The 21,042-nt window shown below is 43.6% G+C and overlaps 1 protein-coding gene across 3 annotated transcripts; it reads right to left on the bottom strand.

Annotated features, from left to right (window-relative positions):
• Nucleotides 1-17,726, bottom strand: DNAJC21 (DnaJ heat shock protein family (Hsp40) member C21). Of its 3 annotated transcripts, none has more exons than XM_074812589.1 (12): nucleotides 17,515-17,726; nucleotides 17,076-17,169; nucleotides 15,993-16,116; nucleotides 15,000-15,122; nucleotides 8,821-9,125; nucleotides 7,658-7,809; nucleotides 7,490-7,577; nucleotides 7,085-7,243; nucleotides 6,367-6,406; nucleotides 2,931-3,121; nucleotides 2,445-2,520; nucleotides 1-1,734 (listed from the first exon to the last, which is right to left on the bottom strand). In XM_074812589.1, the coding sequence occupies exons 1-12, from the start codon at nucleotides 17,609-17,611 to the stop codon at nucleotides 1,570-1,572; spliced, it is 1,614 nt and encodes a 537-aa protein (XP_074668690.1). In that variant the 5' UTR covers nucleotides 17,612-17,726; the 3' UTR covers nucleotides 1-1,569. The 3 variants fall into 3 exon arrangements, with proteins under 3 accessions (XP_074668690.1, XP_074668691.1, XP_074668692.1); XM_074812590.1 differs by having other exon boundaries at nucleotides 2,445-2,517; XM_074812591.1 differs by lacking the exons at nucleotides 1-1,734; nucleotides 2,445-2,520; nucleotides 2,931-3,121 and adding an exon at nucleotides 5,010-5,706.
• Nucleotides 17,727-21,042: the final 3,316 nt, after the last annotated feature.

Below are 21,042 nucleotides of genomic sequence, written 5' to 3'. Positions count from 1 at the left end.
AATGATAAAGTATTTGGTTTTATTTAAATAAGAAAAAAATTTAAGTTAAAAAGTAGTACTGCAGGGTTCAGCCTGTGAGATTTCACTTACATAAGCATATCCAACCTCTGGCCGAGAAGCACCCTGAACAGAGCATAACTGGAGGTTTCAGAGTTAAAATTGTTTACCGTTACAAGGATACACTGTAATTAGAGCATGGGAAAAAAAAGTTTGCACAAAGTTGAAAAGTTTCTAATTACAGTAATTATTTTTATCATGGGGCTCTCATCCAGTCATCATCCTCTCCAAAACATGCTTTTCTTTTCCTCCTGCTGCGTTTGGGATCGCACAGCACACCCATTAGTCATTTAGCAAAGATGCAAACTCTGGGTGGTGAAATAAGATGCTGTGGTTTTTTTCTTACATAATCATCTTCTTAAATGTTTTAGTTCGTTACTTCCTTCAGTTTCCAACAAAAAAAAAATGGTGTTGTGGACAGTCAGCAAGAACTGTACATTCATCATTTTACTTTCATTCAGATTTTAACATATGAGTAATTCTTTGATCCGATAAAGTCAAAATGTTAACTTGTTAACATGTTAACTTATAGGGGAAGAAGAGTGTTCTGCCATTTCATGTGACAAATTGAAACTTTACAGGAACTTAGTTAATGCAAGATCAGTGCTTCTGGAAAATTTTACACTAGGGGTTTCCTAAACAACATACTACAGCCTTTGCTGAGCACTGCCTTCTCCAACTGCATTGACAATTCCTGTGTAAAATCCACTCCAATCCCACCATTTTGTTTTGTTTTTTGTTTTGGTTTTTTTTTTTTTTTAAAGTGCTACTCAAGATCAGGTAGATTATGAATTTAAACACAGGTGCAGTACCAATGCCCATGTTGTTTTTCATTAGAAATCAGAACAAATTTATTCATGTCACTCATTTATTTCTCCCTTCACTTATTCCAGCAAGGCTCTTCCGCTACTTTTTTTCCCCCAACATCTGGCATGCAGGTAGATACACAAAACCAATAGGAATTGTCAAAACTGATTAACCAGCCTTGTCGTCTTACTCCTTCCCTTCCATCTGCTGTTTAATGTAATTTAGTAATTTGAAAGAGCCCTTGGGGATGGCAGAATTAAAGCCTGTGTTCTATGTCCTGGTGATGTTTCTTCTTTAACAACGAAGCACAGGCCCTTCCATTGTCTACAGTCACCCTCTCAGAAGAAAAGCAGCAACAAAAGTGTTAAAATAATTTATTATTTCCTCTGCATGGGTTCTTTATCTGTGCAAGTTTCTACAGGAGTGCAAGGTGAGTAGCTTTGAATTACTATTTCCCCACCCCCAACATGAAAGCTGCTGAGATGGTAGGTCACATCCAGTCATTAAAGAAAGGCCGATAAAATGAAAAGAAAGCACAGGTTCCTTCACCAAATAATACTCCTTTTGTTGCATCTTCCTTTTTTTTTTTTCCCCCAAAGATAGGAAGTGTCTTCTCTCTTTAACCCCGAATCCAGGCAATGTGCACCTTTCCATTTTGGGAAAGTTTTCATGTACGATTCTGAAGACCATCACTGTAACAAAGTTCTATCTGTTTTTACGTTTCTCTTTTTTGTTTCTGGTGTTTACAGCTTTACCTACAGGTGGTGCTTGTGTTGCTTTTGCATGTCCTGTGGCTTTTAGGTGTTCAAACAGTTTATTTCGAGATGGAAATGCACAGTTGCAGGTTACACAATGGATGGGAACTTCATTCTACAATGAGGAAAAAACCAAAATGCTTTACATTCATATGGAATATCTAACAAATGTAATACACCAATTTGTTCTATGTAGTCTTAGACAATGCAACATGACTAAGCTGTTTGTTTCTATCACAGATATTCCATTACTGATTAACAATTAAATATACATATTTTTAAAAAATCGTAAGTATAACTTCTTGGAATTTCAAAGTGTACTAAGTAGAATGAAGAACAAGAATAGAAGCCTTGCAAATCTAACTCAAGATAAACAATACTTTTGACCTCACCTGACTATACACACAATACTTGAGGCTTTGAGATTTAGCGAATTTAGTATGTCTTAGCTGTAGTTACTATAAAATCCTGTTCTTTCTGGGAAGCATCAATATTGGGAAAGATGCAAATAGTACTGCTTGTCACCTGCCTGATGACAACAGCTGTGTCTTCAGTTGTTTAATTTATTTGGTTTGACCGGCCTTGGATACAGAGCTTTAGCAACTCTGAGAACTGAAATTTAGCCCTGCTCTTCTCTGCAAGGACAAGAGCTGATGTTCCAGTCTCCTAGCTTCTAATAAAATCACAGGGATAGAAATACCTGTATCATTAAAGAAATAAGCAAAAACATGTAACAATCTGTGGACTGGAGGTGATCAAGTAACCAACCTTGTTTGTAGTAACATAACTGCCAGCTTTTAAATAGCGTTGAGTAATTTGACATACCGTTGTTGGGTGCTCTGAAGATGCCTGAGCAGACTTTTTTGCATCCTTGGCTTTTTTCCCTTTAGGCTTAGTACTGCTGATAGACAAAGAGAAACCAAGATCAATGCACAGGAACATTCGACATTTAAGACCTTCTGATGGTTTTCAATCATCAATGTCTCTGCTGCTTTCCCCTGTTCTTCCTTCACACAACACAATAAAAGTGCTTCCAGAAAAAAAATAAAGCAATTTAACTTATAGAACCAATCGTTGATCTTGAGATTCGGCTAGATGATGAATCAGCTACTGGTAAGTGATGTGGCAGGGATTTGCAGTCAAATGCCATTTCCAAAGTACATCCTAACACACCTTTTCAGTATCATATTTATTGAACTCTGATTTAGTGGAGTAGTGCCCAGTTCACAATGGTGAGTAAATCTACACTGTTGACAGTATCAAACATGACATAGAATGACACAGTGACTGCAATACTGCAAGTCAGTGCACCTTTTTACTTCACTTTTCACTTCATTCACTTGGCCGACATCTTCTGTAGTGCTTGCATCCTCTGACACAGCACATCTTTGGCCATCATTTACCAACTCCTCTGCTGAGCCACTGTCCTTGTCCATGCCAGGCAGCTCCTTTTGTTCAACTGTTTCTTCATCAGTACTTTTATCAAGAGTGTTCTCATAAGTCTGTCCAAACAGAAGAAATGCAAGTTAACTACTTTAAAGTAATTACTGATTATGTTTACAGTATTATACTCATTTACCTCAAATATGGGTGGGTGGGGAGAACAGAAAGCCATGGACCCTCTTAATTTTACTGTGTGTTTTCAGTGAGATTGTAACAGGTAAAACCTTAGTTCTCCTGTTTTGAAAGGTGAGGCCACCTGTGATGAAGGGAAGAAACACCAATAAAACAGCCTCTAAAATTACAGAAGAGGAGAATGAAGGTAGCTTTTAATTATACACAAGACTCATTCTGTTCTGGCTACCACTTCACATTGTAAGATAGTCTTTGCTTAGAACATTGCAAAGTGTTAATTATTTAGACTAAAGTTTTCTGTGCCAGACACCTGCTTTATGACAATTAAGCCAAAATGACTGAGCTGACTGAAGCTAGATAGACACACTGTATTTTCCCTCCCTAACATTGGAAACACTGGCAGCTTTTTCCACATAGTTTGGCAAACGATCAACCCCTGAGCATGTCTGAAGCAGCTCAGCTCCCAAAAGCAGGATCACAAATTTGACCTAACACTACATTAATGCTATTCTATCACCTCTAGTATCTTTTGCAGAGTCTCAGCTACCTGAAAAAAAAAACTTGGCTAGGAAAACAAAAACCATAGCAATTCCCTGAACTCAAAAAGAATCTCTCAGCACAAGATACCAACTCATGCTACACAAGAGTGGCACCTACTGTCTGGGCTGCAGAAAACCTTGTGACCAAACGGATGGAAGACAGACACAGTGCCTATGGGCAACCTATACAGCAAGAACAGGACCACTAGATTTCAAACTGAGGAGTCAAGAGTTGAACAGAAGCCTGATGTCCTGCATGGAAACAAGAAGGTCAAGTCAATACTGACTCGGACTACGCAACACCAGCCAAAGAGAAACAAGAAAAACGCAGTTGCTTGAAAGCCTCAGGGAAGTTTCTTGAGATTGAGAGATGATGTGGGAGAGGGCAGAAGGAGAACACACAATAAGAGACTAGAGGGGTTATGCTGTGGGAAGACGGAAGACCATCTTGGGAAAGGATGGAAGAGGCAGGATCTGTACCAGCAACACAGCTAGGATTGAGGTAGTAAGTAGAGAAGAGGTAAGACTTGAAAAGGATCAAATTTGAGGAAGGCAGACAGAACAGTTTGCTCACTATAGCACTCCTGCCACTCCAGCCTGAAACAGCTTGCAGTTCTTGAATTTCACCCTGCTGCTGTCTGCACAGATCTGTCAAATCATGGCAACTCAGATCCTGGAGTACAACAGATTGGTGTTACTCACGTTTACAATTCAAATGAAAGGTGGAATGGATGTGTTGGTTCCAACAACTACAGTGTCAGTAGGATGCCAATAATGTGGGGTTTTTCCCACCCCTTAAGTTAGAGATTAACAAACAATACATTAACTCCGGCAACCAAATTAGAAAACGACCACCAAACAACTGAGCTGCCCTAAGACCATTGCTGGCCTCTCTGATCAATTCATTGCATTCTCTCTATCTGCCTGTTTCCATCTGTTTTCCTTACACTTCTGACTGTAGCCTTTTAAGAGCCAGCATCACATTTATTACAATTTGCATAAACAGAACAAAGTGAGGTCTGTGAGATTATCATCTTAAAATATGATCATAAGTGTAATAATTATTTTGCAGTCAAAGAAGAATTAAAAAATATCTGAAAACAGTCTTCAAGTTCTGTAGAATTTCAAGTTCTCTCATTTTTCAGGGAAAAAGAAAAGTTAAGTTAGGTATCATGGGTTAACCCCAGCTGGCAACTAAGCACCATGCAGCTACTCGCTCACTCCTGCCCCCGAGTGGAATGGAGAGGAAAATCGGGAAAAAGTAAAACCCATGGGCTGAGGTAAGAACAGTTTAATGACCAAAATAAATTTATAATAATGATTATTATTCTTGTCATGAAAATGAATATAGCAAAAACAGAGAAAGAGAAATAAAACTCAAGAAAAGACAAGTGATGCACAATGCAGTTTCTCACCACCCACTGACGGATGCCCAAGCAGCGATCAGCCCCCAGCCAACTCCCCTAGTTTATGTACTGAGTATGATGCTCTATGGTACGGAATATCCCTTTGGCTAGTTCAGGTCAGTTGTCCTGGCCATGCTCCCTCCCAGCTTCTTGTACATCTGCTCACTGGCAGAGCATGGGAGACTGAAAAATCCTTAACTTAGGATAAGAACTACTTAACAACTAACACATCAGTGTGTTTTCAACATTATTCTCACACTGCAAGAGACTACTTTTAACTCCCAGAAACAGGGCCCGAGAGAAACAGGCCTGCGAGAAACAAGGACAGAGAAAGAGATAAGGGATGGGGGTGTGGGAGCAGAGGCCCTCCGAGCCAAGGAATGTCTTGCAAAGTAACGAAACTACAGTCACAGGGTGGATCGTGTGGAGGTTGAAGCTGATAAGGCTGCCTGGATAGCACAGGATGGGCTGGAGGAGGGAGCCCTGGGGAGACAGGACGGTTCTGCTCTGGTGCATCTTGTAAAGCTTCAAGGACCATCTGTCTGGTGAATGAACTCGCTTCATTATCTGCAAAATGCATATTAAAGTTGACATCCTGCATATGCTAATGAAGACTAACAAGATCATGCTAATTACATCATCCCATGAGCCACCTTACCCCTCCCCATACATGGGATAAGTGGGTATGTGGGTTGACCTGGGGGATGGACCCAAGGAAAACGTGTATAAATTGAGGGGGGTCAAGGAGTGAAATAAAGGAAGAAAGAAAGAAGTGAAGAGAAGAAAAGAAGACAGATGCATCCTTGAACCCTCGTCGGCAGGATCAGTGCAGGAACTCAGGCTGGTGATCTCTATTTCTACCTCTCAGTATCTCTCTCTTCTTTTTTCCCTTTTTCATCATTCGGTAACACAAGGCATACTATACTGCATATCATAATTCATTACATACTTAGTCAATTATCATGTATTCAATTAGTACACTGTGGGAAATTAATAAATGTCTGGACTTTGAGACTTGTCTCACCATTGTCCACTCTGTTGGGGATTTACAATCTAAGCCACTCGTCTCCCTCATTTGAGCAGGACGTGACACATACGAAATCCAAAACACAGCACTGTACCAGCTACAAGGAAGAAAATGAACTCTGTCCCAGCCAAAACCAGGACACTAGGAGATAACAAAACTGGATTGTAAAGTTCGCTGAATATCATTACATGACTACATACCATCATTGTTTTCTGTTTCTTCCTCTGCTTCTTCGAGAGTCTGTAAAGATACAAATTTAAAATGACCTCTTTTCAAGAAAAAACAAAAAACAGATGAGTACAATTTCTAAAAAGATACCAAGCTGTATTTTGCTCATCCTCTTAACATATTAGGAAGACAGTAGCCAAATAGAAAATTACTCATGCCTGAAATGATTAACAACAATTCTCCTAAACTACTCATTGCATTTAGTAAAACATTTATTCTGCTCAGACTGAACTTGAAGATATTGGTGAGATAGTTGGTATTACACTTTGGCCATTCAAAAAATGAAGTTGTGCACCTTATTTCATCAATTCTGATTTTAAGCACAGTCATTTTCTACGTATGCCAGCATCCAACTGACAAAAAGCACCAAAACAATAAACCCTGGCCTTGTGCAAGTTCCCCTGTTTGAAAAACAACAATCACTACTTTTCCTTAACATGTAACTTTAAGAAGCATTTCCTTAACGTGTAACTTTAAGAAGCAGAGAAAATATGAGACTATTATCCTACAACATTTGAATCCAGTCATACTAATGCATGCATTTAACTGGAACTCTGATGATAAGAAATATTCTAAATTGCACAATATTATGAGTTCCAGCACTATAAATCATCAGAAGCTCCCTCTGAGGGCTTCCAAGACTTATTAAATTATTAGTCACAATAATGTAAAAAAACCAATGTAAAGTACTTCTGCTTAGGCATATCTTCTGGTTCTTCCTCCTCTTCAGTATGTATTCCACTTGCATCGTCCAAAGACACGGGAAATTTCCCTTCTTCTTCTTCCAGTTGCTGTCGTAACAGTGCTACCATCTCTCGATGCTTCTTTGATTTTTCGTGATTCTTCATCCTGTGAAGACCAGCAGATGGTTACTGCAGGTAGCTCTGAGCAAACACTGTTATATTTACATATAAATTAATAAACAGGCCCTTTATCGATCACTACTAAGTACAGAAAATTCTGCCCTGACAGTGTCTTTACTGGAAAGACAACACTGACCATTATGTGAAGTTAAAAACTGTATAAAATGCATTTTTTTAAAAAAATTAAAAACCCAACAGCCCCACCCTCAAATCCCCAACCACAAGCACTTACATTTTCTTAGCTTTTAAGAATTTGTCACAAGCAGGGCAGTACAGACCATCAAGAAATTCAGCTTCTTCAGTCTCATCATGCAGTTTGTCTGAAGAGATCAGTGGGGATCAAAGTCAGATGAGTGATCTTTGGAACAACTCAATATAGATCATCTCCCCACATCCATACCTTCGATGCCTTTTGTCTCCTGTTCTTCTAATTCATCTTCATCATCTGATCCATCTCCAAATTCCTTTTCATATTGTGCCTCCATTTCTTGCAACTCTCTCTCCAGATCTGACATGGTTATCCAGCTCTGCTCTTTATACTGCTCAGCAAGCCTTTAAGTAGAATAATACAGTAACTTCTACATTGTGTCCATGAGATGGGAATTACAGAAGCAGTATTATTTAAAAGGTAACATGTTTTTCTCTGGTATTTTAAGAGGAAATTCCTGAACATATTATGATGGAGCAAACAATTATCTATAAGGCCTGGAAATCTGAGCAGCTAGTTTATGATGTCAGTGGGCACATCTATGCTGCAAGTAAAGAGGTATTAACATAGGTGGGTCCTGCTTGAATTTCAGGCAGGAAATGCTGTACAGCATGGTCAATATCAAGCTGACAGCAGGAAAGTCAGCTCAATCTTCACAAGCAGTACAGCTGCTTTTACCTGCTGCAAGATCCAAACCCATAAACAGCACAGGACCACAAAAGCCACAAGCACGTTACTCCTTGACTCTGCACTATGGGAATGTACCAGCTCAGTTTTCCAAATTTAAGTGTGGCCCAAGTTACCAATCAGTGCACCACAGTACAGCTCAATTTTGTGCCAGCTGGCTCATGGACTAAGAATTATCAAGCCATTTGTCAGTAAATGCATAACTCTGCTTCATTCTCCCTTTAGGGGGAAAAATATAATATATAATTTTAATCAATATGCAATTATTTTTCAAGTGTACTCTTAAGAATTTAAGCTCCTTCCTCCCATTTGCAGGCAAAAATCTCTTCTAGTTGGAAGAATAAACTGTGCTTACATTCAGGACATCACCTCTTAATTTTGGGAAAAATAAAACCATCAAAAAGCACACTGGATTCTGTGCTACTACAGCCAGTTACCTGCAGCACACAGATAACTATTTCCAGGTTATCTTAGCTCTCTACATGTCATTTCAATGCAGACCCTCAAGTTTTAAAAAGCTCAGACTTGAGACCAAAACTAATAGATAAAATTTTCACATATGTTTAAAAGAGCAAGTGGAGCTAATATTAAGAGTCTAACTCTATGTGGTATCCTCATGAATAGTTTCTCCAAGTTTAAAAGAAAAGATTTGTTCCACATTTACATACTTAGCTTGTTTGAGCTTCTGCTGCCTTCGAAATTCCTCTGCTTTCCTAGTTTTTTCTGCATTTTGTTCTTCTACAAGTTTTCTGTGAGCCTGTACTCTTTTATCCCTTTTACGAATAAAGGCTACTAGCTGACGGATCAGTTCATTCCTCTCTTTCTTTGCTTTCTCTCTTGTTTTCTTGTTCTCTTTTTCCATAGCTCGTTTCTCCCAGCGGTTCGAGGCTTGTCGTGTGTCATATTCTTCTTTCCAAGCAAAGTTTTTCTGAGTACAGAAACTCTGCCAATATGCATAGAAAGGGTGGACTATCTGTAAGAAAAAAACAAAAATATTAAGCAAGTCACTTGTTTGGCCAGGGGCAGATGGGACACAACACAAAACAAAAGCCATACCAAATAATTCAGGACTTCTGTAGCAGTTTTGTGTCTTCTATACAGGCCAGTTTTCCCTCAGGTTATAAATACATCGCATGAAGGTTTAGGGAAACCTCTAATACCATTCTTAAAATTTCAATCCATGCCAAATCAACAACCTGGTCTAAACCATTCCAAACTGCAATTTCTAAAAAATATCCCCTTGCAGGATTGGATTGCATTGATACTAGTTACTTAGCTGTGCTGTACTTTCCCTGTTAAACTGAAAAGCACAATCAGAATCAGACATGCTGTCCACAAGCAGGCATATGCACATATTGCCTAAGAACCACCATACTAAATTATACCAAAGATCAGCCATACATTTTCAACAGTAGCCAATGACCGGCACAAGAGCAGCAATAAAACAAGCACATGTACATAATGCTATTTCTTCACTGTATATTCTCTCTGCTTCCAGAGCAAGACAGAAATTAACACCCCTTGATGGATTTTTCTTTCATTAACCCATGTAAATTGCTGGCATATACAATAGCACAGAGCCATGACTTGCAAAGTTTAACAAGGGGCTATGTGAAGATGCACTTACTCCTGTTTTGTTAACAAATTATATGACTGGAGGTTAAAATTAGGCCTCTAGCTCCCACATTAAAAGAAACAGTAAATGATCTTTCCTTATTCTCCTTCCTTTTACTATTCATGAGTAAATGTTGGATTAATAAAATGGCACAATTATTATTTTTTGGTTTGTTCAGAAGCACAGAACCATCTAGGTTAGAAAAGACCTTGAAGATCATCCAGTCCAACCACTGACCTAACACTGACAGTTCCCAACTACACCATATCCCTCAGCGCTATGTCGACCCGACTCTTAAACACCTCCAGGGATGGGGACTCCAACACCTCCCTGGGGAGCCCATTCCAACGCCTAACAACCCCTTCTGGAAAGAAATGCTTCCTAATACCCAGTCTAAACCTTCCCTGGCGCAACTTGAGGCCATTACCTCTTGGCCTATCATTTATTACTTTGGTTAAAGAGGCTCAACCCAGTTCTCTGCAACCGCCTTTCAGGTAGTTGTAGAGGGCAATGAGGTCTCCCCTCAGCCTCCTCTTCTCTAGAAACAACCCCAGTTCCCTCAGCCACTCCTCGTACGACATGTGCTCCAGACCCTTCACCAGCTTTGTTGCCCTTCTCTGGACACGCTCGAGTCATTCAATGTCCTTTTTGTAGTGAGGGGCCCAAAACTGAACATAGTCATCGAGGTGCGGCCTCACCAGTGCCGAGTACAGGGGTAAGATCCCTTCCCTGTCCCTGCTGGCCACGCTATTTCTGATACAAGCCAGGATACCATTGGCCTTCTTGGCCACCTGGGCACACTGCTGGCTCATGTTCAGCTGGCTGTCAATCAACACCCCCAGGTCCCTCTCTGACTGGCAGCTCTCCAGCCACTCCTCCCCAAGCCTGTAGCGCTGCTGGGGGTTGTTGTGGCCCAAGTGCAGCACCCGGCATTTGGCCTTATTGAAACTCCTACAGTTGGCCTCAGCCCATCGCTCCAGCCTGTCCAGGTCTCTCTGCAGAGCCTCCCGACCCTCGAGCAGATCAACACTCCCACCCAACTTGGTGTCATCTGCAAACTTACTGAGGGTGCACTCAATCCCCTCGTCTAGATCATCAATAAAGATGTTAAACAGGAGTGGCCCCAAAACTGAGCCCTGGGGGACACCGCTCGTGACCGGCCGCCAACTGGATTTAACTCCGTTCACCACAACTCTTTGGGCCCGGCCATCCAGACAGTTTTTTACCCAGCAAAGCGTGTGCCCATCCAAGCCATGAGCAGCCAGTTTCTCCAGGAGAATGCTGTGGGAAATGGTGTCAAAGGCCTTACTAAACTCAAGACAGACAACATCCACAGCCTTTCCCTCATCCAATAAACAGGTCACCCTGTTGTAGAAGGAGATCGGGTTTGTCAAGCAGGACCTGCCTTTCATAAACCCATGCTGACTGGGCCTGATCATCTGGTTGTCCCACACGTATTGTGTGATGGTACTCAGGATGAACTGCTCCATCAGCTTCCCGCGCACCAAAGTCAAGCTGACAGGCCTGTAATTTCCCAGATCATCCTTTCAACCCTTCTTATATATGGGCGTCACATTGGCCAATTTCTAATCCATCAGGACCTCCCCGGTCAGCCAGGACTGCTGGTAAATGATGGAAGGTGGCTTGGCGAGCACCCCAGCCAGCTCCTTCAGCACCCTCGGGTGTATCCCATCAAGTCCCATAGACTTGTGTATGTCTATGTGATGCAGTAGGTCACTATCTCCTCCTGGAATACGGGGGGGGGTCGTTCTCCCAGTCTCTCTCTTCTGGCTGAGGAGGCTGGATTCCCTCAGTACAACTAGTCTTGTTACTAAAGACTGAGGCAAAGAAGACGTTAAGCACCTCAGCCTTTTCCTCATCACTCATTGCCATGTTTCCTCCTGCATCTAGCAGGGGATGGAGGCTTTCCCTGGTCTTTCTTTTGCTGTTGATGTACTTATAGAAACATTTCTTGTTATCCTTGATTGCTGAAGCCAGATTAATTTCTAGCTGGGATTTAGACCTCCTGATTTCCACCCTGCATAGTCTCACAGCATCTTTGTAATCACTGTGAGTGGCTAGCTTCTTCTTCCAAAGGCTGTAAACTCTCCTTTTCTCCCTGAGTTGCAGCCAAAGCTCCCTGTTCAGCCAGGGTGGTCTTCTCTGGCACCGGCTTCTCTTACAGCACCTGGGGACCACCTGCTCCTGTGCCATTAAGACTTTCTTCTTAAAGATTGTGTCCAGCATTCTTGGACCCCTAAACCCTTCAGGATTGTCTCCCAAGGGATTCTGTCAAGCAGGTGCCCAAACAAGACAAAGTCAGCTCTTTGGAAGTCCAGGATGTCAGTTCTGCTTCCCCCTCTCCTGGCCTCTCTAAGAATAGAGAACTCTATTATTTCATGATCGCTGTGCCCTAGTCGGCCTCCAACCGCCACATCATCCACCAGTCCTTCTCTGTTCACAAAGAGGAGATCCAGCAGGGCACCTGCTCTGGTTGGTTCTCTCACCCACTGCGTCAGGAAGTTATCTGCCACACATTCCAGGAATCTCCGGGACTGGTCCCGCTCTGCTTTGTTGAATTTCCAGCAGATGTCTGGGAAGTTAAAGTCTCCCACAAGAACAAGGGCAAGCGATCGTGAGATTTCTCCTAAGTGACTACAGAATATTCCATCCACCTCTCTGTCCTGGGTGGGTGGCCTATAGTAGACTCCTACTGCGACATCTGCCCTGTTGGCCTTCCCCCTGATTCTAACACAAAGACACTCCACCCTGTCTTCACTATGCTTGTGCTCAAAGCAATCATAACAGTCCCTAACATACAGCACCACCCCACCACCTCTCCTTCCTTGTCTATCCCTCCTAAAGAGCTTGTAGCCATCAATTGGCACACTCCAGTCATGGCAGACATCCCACCATGTTTCTGTGATAGCCACTACATCATAATTTTCCTCTGCATCATGGCTCCAAGCTCCTCCTGTTTGTTACCCTTGCTGTGTGCATTGGTATACATGTTCTCTATTGCTCTCCAAGTAATTACTGATCCTCTGCATTCTGGATATTCAGGAAACAAGATATGTCTGAACGCCCTTCTTACATTACTTGCCCCATTAAGCTGTCTTTTTACTACTTACTCCTACATGCTCTACTGCTTATATTTCAGAATACCTCATAGAAGTATCTAACCTAACAGTTTAATATTTCTTCTTCTAGTATCTCCTCTTCTCTTCCTTCTGCCATTAGTATTCACATGGACTACAACTATCAACACCTCTACACTAATTTCTAATGGCCTATCTACATGCAAAGGTTCATGGCTGTGGCCTCTGACAGGTAAGTCACTACGGTTTCTCTCTGCTATCACAAAAACCCAGCTCTGTAATAACCAGTAAATATCCATATTTAATCCATAACTTAAGTGAGATTAGGTTCCCTATCTCACATTTCTGCTTCAGAAAGGGATACCTTCTGTGCAAAAGTATGCACAGCCATGAACTGATGACAGGGGCCCTTCACCAACTGTAAGAGCTAAGACTTTCCTCCTCCTCAGCAGCTACCTGAAATACAAGCATATCTTTGACATTCTCCAGAAGACTCTACAGCAGTTCTTGCTGAACTCCCAGGTGGATTTAGCCTACTACTTACACTTGGAGCTGATCGCTTTTGTTTCTGCATCTAAACTGACCTACAAGTCTTGTGAAGTCACAGACTTAAGCAAATCTTCCCTGGCTGCCTGGCATTGACTGAGCTGCCTGTCAAGCTTCTTGTGAATCAACTCAGTTGACTGAACCAGAGATCATTCACATCACATCACTCTGTAGAGTTTTTGTAGCTCCCTTCTAAAACTCTTTCCCCATGATACTCCCACTAAGTCAAGAAGTCAGCACTACAATGCTGGAATCCTCAGACAGTGTAAACTCTTTGTATGAATATAAGTTAAATGGCCTGTTAACTGAGGCTATTTCCCATAGAATACCCCTATGAATCCCTTTTTTTTAAAAAAAAAAAAAGTGAGCATTCTGCTTCCAGACAAAGCATGTTAAAGCATGCTGGTGCTAGAATTCCAGCCATTTTTGCAGTTATTAATTGACAGCATAAAAGCTATGTGGGGTCTGTAATCATATCTATCCCATGGCCTGAAAACAAGCAGCTTCCAAAAGATATTTCACGGTAACTCCATTAAAACACTTTTAGCAGTTTCAGAGACACTAAATGTTCTCTCCCTGGGAAAGATTTCCACTTGTTAAACCATCCTGTAATTTTACCTGACATTCAAACACCCATTCTGACACTTCTTAGTTTGATTTGTAACTTTGTTTCCAACTCCAGACAAGTTTTGTACCATTGAAGTTACTCGTTTTTAAGGTATGTATCAATTTAAATTTCATAAATAATTAGTCATACAGTACAATTCTACCAAAAGTGACAGGGAGAAGCAGCAGACTAGGAGCAACATTTGAGTACACTGATACTGTGCAGTTATTTACTGGGGAAAGTGTTAGTAATGTACTATTTAATTTCAACACAGGAATACTGCTAACCTTAAAAACAAATCGTAAGTCTGATAGAATACAACAAATAGTTGGCAAACCAGATGACAAGTATTCAAGTGTACCACAGACATTTTCTTTTCTTGCTTCCCAAAGAAAAGCATCCAGTATTTTGGAAATGAAATCTTACTACAGGATAACTGTAGATGACAAGAGTATCATAGTGGGAGCTCACACTGCAGGTCAACCACCACACCTCCCATTTTCTAAAGGTTGTGTTATGCAGTAAGTGTTATATGGCTTTCCTAAATGAGGCAAGACACTGCATGTTATTTAAAAAAAAAAAAATAATCTCAATATCCCTGTCTGTAATGTAAGTTGCATTAAACCACTGGTCAGCTATTCTCATCAGTAAGCAGAGAAAACATCAGTTCTTTTGTTTTATAGGCCTTGCACTACACTTAAGTTTCACTGGCATAACTGATGGTTAGCCGTGTGAAGTGTTTATCTGACAATGTACCGTAAAAGCCTCACTAACACAGTCCAACAGGAAATACCAATTTTAATTCACTTAAATATTATGAATCAGAACACAAGCACTTCCTTTATAGTAATGGTCTACAGTATGTAGAAAAGACAGCAGATACATGGGTTTGTATTCACCTCAGAACAGCAGGATTTCAGCGTGGGACAAAGTAATGACTTAACTGTGTTACTTTCAGCTCAGATTTACACTTGCTCTTACCGTATCATAGTCACTTTGGGAATATCCAAACGTAGGGAATAATTCGGTATCTTCCTGGGTCATATATTCCATCTCTTCTTTTGCAATCTTCTCAAAAACTTGTCGATAGACTGTAAAGAATCCCTGAAATTAAAAAAAAAGTCTGACTCATTTTGCATGGCTCAATAACAGATGTACAAATGCTCAGATACAGTAGTGTATTTTAGAGAAATACTACAATTCTGCAACAGCAACTCAAAACCAGTGTAAAGGCCTTGTAAGATCCTTCTGTTTAACAAACTTCCATTCTCTCTCATTCTTTTTATTTCCACCTGCTTCATGTAGTCTCTGTCTCTCTCACACATCAATCACCCATATTCAAATCTAAATCAAAAAAAGTTTCAGCATGCCAGAGCTGTTGATAAGTTTCGGGTTACAGAGGATCAAGTTTTGAGGAAGTTCCAAATATAAAACTCACTATTAAGTATCTCTCTTTTTAATTTGTTACTGACTCACTCCTAATATAGTAACACAAAGACAGATACGGATTTTCTCTGGCAGAGGTTTTTAGAATCACCTGGAGCTTTTAAAGTTTACAAGTATCTTTAAATCCAACAAGGAATTCAATTATAGGAAGCACACTTTCCTCAAGGACTGTTGTTATACTGCCTTTTTTTTTTTTTGTTTGAAGCATTCTAGCTTGTAAAAGATGTTTCTGAATAAACAGATGGTATTGCAAAGCACTGGAATGTTTCACTATGTAATATAAATAATATACACACACTTTGTAGTTGTGTGGTATAGTTGGAAATCATGACAAAGTAATTGTTGGACAATAAGCAGGAATTAAAGCCTCCCTAAGCGTCCAGCGTAAAATTTGACTTAGAAAGATCTGAGTAAGCATTATTACTACCTGTGTTCAACAATTCCACACATAGCTTTTCAACACAAAGCAAATGCCAACATTTTTCATGAAATTTAAATTCATTCATTAAAGATGAATTAATTCATTACCTTTTCATCATCTCCATATCCAGAGTAACAGCTAACAGTGAAGTAGCGCAGCAGATCTAAACTATCATCTTGATAGTCTCCATCAACTCCTCCTTTCAGCAGAGCCTCCCTGTGATTATCATACCTAGCAAAAATTCACGGTATCAGAGATGTAGAGGCACAGAACATTCCCCAGCACCAGTACACTAACACAGTACACATATCGCCTCAATGTATAGCTTAGCACAGTGTCTGGAATTTCTGTCTCATATCCAAAGTCTTCAGAGGGAAAAAAAAAAAAAACAGGCTAACAGGCTCAGTAAATACTTTCCCTTGATCTTCAGTTTACTTGCTGTTACTTTATCTGCGATATCGATAGATTTCTTAACAGGCAGCTAGCAAAGACGCATCAATAAGCTTTCAGGAATGGGTAGGACATAATTTATATCATCCAATACTTACACATAAAAAAATCCCAAATCATACATTAGCACACAAAAGCTGAGAATGGTACTTTCCTTTCAAGGAGGACAAACTGTACAGGTGTTTTTGGCTGCACAGTCTGGCAGATGCTTCAGCCCATTTGAAAAACAAGCTACCCAGAACATTTAAAGCAGCTCTTAAAAGTGTGCGTATTTCAAGTTAGGGCTGTTACAGAAACACGACACTATGTATGTCATTAAGGCTTACCACCTGCAGCAATCAATAGCATGCTACACACCTGGACGTGGTGCTGGCTCTCCCCCCCCCCCGCCCCCGAGGCAGGGAGGGCTGTGACCAGAGGGACACCAGTGTTAATGCGCACGCTGACTCCTGCTCTGGGAGGAAGAAACAGAGGCCAACGCTGGCATGTCCCCCAGCACCCCGCCGTGCCCAGCCCAACACCACCTCCCGAAACACCTCGAGGAAGGTGCGGGTGGGTGCGCAGCGGTGCCTCCCGGCACAGTCCTCAACCCTTTCAAAGCCCGAAGCAAAGTGCCTGCTCCTGCCACAGAGGCCTGTGCTGACTTGTTGCTAGGCCCAGTGTGAAGTAATTCAAAGTCCTGGCTGAGGCAGAATTAAAAAAAGTCTTTTCCAGGCCGCTAATACACAAACACTGCTCACCAGGCTCTTTCCTGGGGGTCACTGAGAACGTCATACGCTGCCTGGATTAACTTGAACTGCTCTGCTGCTTCCTCTGCGTTCTCTAGGTTTTTATCTGTAAGACAATTTAACGAAACTGTAAACGGTCTGACGCACGACGGCAGCACCCGCCACGGACGCTTCAGAAACCCGAAGCGGGCAAGCGAGGGGTGAGCGCTGCTGCCAGCACCGACAGGCTGCCTGGGCGCTGCCTCCCGGCCCGGCGCCCCGCAGGGCCCCGCCGCACACCCGCAGCGGCCCAGCCGGCGCGGAGCACCGACCGCAGCCTCCTGCCAGGAAAAGCGGCTTCTGCCCCTGCAGATGGGGGCCCGCGGGGCCAAGCGAGGCCGGGGAGGGCTGGGCCCGCTCCTCGGGCCTCCGGCCGGGCCGGGCCGGCGGAGGGCGGGCGTCGCGGCCGTACCCGGGTGCCAGCGCAGCGCCAGCCGCCGGTACGCCCGCTTCAGCTCCTCCTCGGAGGCGTCGCGCTTCACCCCCAGCACCTCGTAGTGACACTTCATGGCGGCGGCGCGGCAGCTCCGCGTGGGGAGGAAGTGCAGGCCGGCCGGCGGCGCGGCCAAGGCAGCAGGCGAAGGCGGGGCCGGCGGCGGCGCGGCCTTCACGCGCCCCGGCCGCCGCCGCCACCGCCCCCCGCCGGGAGGAGCTCCGCGGGCGGAGGCGGGGCGGGGGGGCGGAGGCGGGGCGGGGGGCCCCGCCCACCGCCCCCACAGGCCCTCAGCGTCTGCCGAGCGGGGCTGGCACCTGCCTCCTCTTGCCCGGGCCGCTGGCGCTGTAGGAGAAGCGCGGGGAGGCCGCTGTCTCCATCCGCGCTGCCGGATTTCGGTCTTACAGTCACCCGCTGTCAAATAACCAAGTGCCTGTGCTAGAATTTCTGTGAGTACTCGGGGCTCAGGTGTACAGCCAGTGCAGCTCCCATGTCTCAGGTTATTAACGTTAACTTTTTTCTTTTTTTCTTTTTTTGACACCTGTGCTCTTCAGAGATCTCAGGTTTGGCCCAAGCCACCTTTTTCTCTAGAGGTGTATCAGTTGGCACTGCATGAACTGAGTTTCAGATTAGAAAACAAGATCTGTGAGTCTGGGTTGATGGCAAGTTGCATAGGAGTCAGTGGTGTGCCCTGGTGTGCCCTGGCAGCCAAAAGGACCAACTGTGCCCTGGGGTGCATCGAGCACAGCATTGCCACCTGGTCAAGGGAGGTGACTGTCCCACTCTACACTGCACTGGTGTGGCCCCACCTCAAGTACTGTGTGCAGGATTGGGTGCCTCAGTGTAGAAGGACATCGAACTATTAGAATGTGTCCAGAGGAGGGTGACCAAGATGGAGAAATGTCTCAAGGGCAAGACTTACGAGGAGCAGCTGAGGTCACTTGGCTTGCTCAACTTGGAGAAAAGGTTGAGGAGTGCCCTCATGGCAGTCTACACCTTCCTCACAGGGGGCAGCGGAGCAGGAGCAGCTGATCTCTCTCTGATGACCAGTGTCAGGACATAAGGAAATGGAATCTGTGTCAGGTGAAGTTCAGGTTGAATGTTAGGAAAAGGCTCTTCACTAAGTGTGTTGGGTTGTTGGGTTTGTGTGGTGGGGTTTTTCATAGCAAGGGAGGGAGCTACAATGGTGGCTCCTGTGAGAAGCTTCTTGAAGCTCCCCTGGCTCCAGGTCAGACCTGCTGCTGCACCAGTGCTGAGCCAATTAGCGACGGTGGCTGCACCTCTGTGATAACATTTTAGAAAGGGAACCTGAGGGGAGGAGTGGGAGTCGTGAGGATGTAAGGGAGACACCATGCAAACACCAAGGTCGGTGGAAGAAAGGAGGAGGAAGAGGGGAAGTGGGCCAGAACAGAGACCCCCCTGCAGCCCGTGGTGAGAGGGCAGGCTGTGCCCCTGCAGCCCACGGAGGTCATCAGTGGAGCAGATGCCCACCTGCAGCCCGTGGAGGACCCCATGCTGGAGCAGGTGGCTGCACTCAAAGAAGGCTGGAACGCTATGGGAAGAAGCCCCTGCTGCTGTAGTTCAGTGCTCGGAGGATTGTAGCAGGTGGGAGGGACCATGCCAGAGCAGCTTGGGAAGCACTGCAACCCGTGGGAAGGACTCACGTAAGAGAATGTTCATGGAGGACTGTCTTTGGTGAGAGGGACCCCACGCCAGAGCACGGGAAAAGTGCAAGGAGTCCTCCCCCTGAGGAGGAAAGAGCGGCAGGACTGACTGCAGCCCCTCATTCCCTGCCCCCTGCACTGGTGGGGGTGAGGAGGTAGAGAAATTGGGAGCAAAGCTGAGCCCAAGAAGGGAGGGGTGGGGGGAAGGTGATTTTAAGATGTAATAATACTTCTCATTGTCCTATTGTTTTGTTAAATTTAATTCAAACACTAACACCACTTATGTTTTTTCTTCCCCTAATCAGACTATCTTTTGCCTCTGACCATAATGGGTGAATCACTCCTCTCTGTCCTTATGTTGATTCCTGAGCCTTTTTGCTTTATTTTCACCTACCCATTCCTGAGGGGGAAGGAGTGAGCGAGCAGCTGTGTTGGTCCTTAGTTGCCCTCTGGGCTCAAACCACTACTGAGAGTGGTTGGTCACTGGAAGAAGCTCCCCAGGGAAGTGGTGACAGCACCAAACCTGTCAAAGAGGGTCTAGACAACGCTCTTAAGTCATGTGGTTTAGTTTCACGTAGCCCTGCGAGGAGCAGGGAGTTGGGCTCGACGATCCTCATGGGTCCCTTCTGACACGACACACTCTGTGGTGACCTCGTGAACTGAGCGCATGCCTGTATGCACCAGTCTTTCTTTCCCATCAGATGGCACACAGATCATCTCATCATGGAGGTGACACTGAATTTCCCTTGCCCTGCTGGGTGGGATAATATTTAGCACTTAACAGGTCAGTTTCCTCTTGTGCCAGCTGTGTCTGTTCAGCACCAAGGCACCAGAGGCTGAAATCAACAGACCCAAATAGAAACAGGCTTTGAACAAGACCCTGAAACATGGGGAAGCTGGGGGAGCAGACAGGCAGACAGCACTAGAGTCAGTGGAAGAACCAGATCAAGGTCTCGAACTGGAAAGCAGATTAAAGAAAGGTAATGAAAAAATAGCCCCCAAGAGGTCTATAACTATTTCCTAACAGCAGTCAAGAGGAGTGTCTTGGAATCAGACTTCTGCTGAGCACTGTACAGGAATTCTCACCCAATTATGGTTGAATTTTTTTAGTCTGGTTGGAGGCTGATGCCATTAGATTTTCTGTGAGAGAACAGTTGTATACTCCTGTCCCCAGCTAGCAACTTATGAATGGTGACTCATTTAACTGCATCTGGCAAAAGGGCAAACTCACAGACAATGATTTCCTAAAAGCTTCATGAAACATACAAATTAAAGCTGACCTCATGCTGTTAGCTCTCAGGCAACATCAACTGTCAGACAGTGGGCAAGACTCTGGACTTCCTGCTGTTCATCAGTGTGCAATGAACACTGCTGCATTTAGAGTACAGACATTACCCATGAACAAAATCAAGGCTTTTGGTTGTAATGACTTTTAAGCAATACTGGAAGCTTATTTGTCAATTTTATATAGAAAAATCTGTATGGACTCACCCAACTTTGAAAAACAAGACCTAAATAACACATACAATTGAACTAAGAGGACAGCGTTTTTGTAAAAAGGAAAAGTTTCTTGCATGTTAAGTGTATGAAAGCATAGAATTCTGTGCTTTTAAGCACTGTTGCTGTAACAGAGAATCATGGGCAATTCTATTTCAGGCTATGGTAGGTGTATGGTTTTGAGACGCATCACGGGTAGCACTGCCTCTTGCCTTTAGGGAACTTGCAACGAATCTGGTATTAAGGGCTAGAATCCTAAGTTAGCCTATTTCTCCCCCATAGCTATGCTTGAAGTCCTAAGAACCTGACTAGGTACAGGAGCTACCACAGGCAAAAGTAGCAGCAT

The sequence above is a fragment of the Strix aluco genome, chromosome Z (genome assembly GCF_031877795.1).
Source record: "Strix aluco isolate bStrAlu1 chromosome Z, bStrAlu1.hap1, whole genome shotgun sequence".
Classification (NCBI taxonomy): domain Eukaryota; kingdom Metazoa; phylum Chordata; class Aves; order Strigiformes; family Strigidae; genus Strix; species Strix aluco.
Note: the sequence above shows the minus strand (reverse complement) of the source record. Positions and strands in the feature narration are given on the sequence as shown.

What these genes read in the sequence shown, in the direction of transcription:
- DNAJC21 (XM_074812589.1), bottom strand. Translation starts at nt 17,611, where the DNA reads ATGAAGTGTCACTACGAGGTGCTGGGGGTGAAGCGCGACGCCTCCGAG. An exon ending in GACCCCCAGGAAAGAGCCTG is followed by an intron (nt 16,117 to 17,075) that starts GTGAGCAGTGTT and finishes AATTTTTGCTAG; the next exon opens with GTATGATAATCACAGGGAGG. An exon ending in GAAGATATGCCTAAGCAGAA is followed by an intron (nt 6,407 to 7,084) that starts GTACTTTACATT and finishes GTATCTTTACAG; the next exon opens with ACTCTCGAAGAAGCAGAGGA.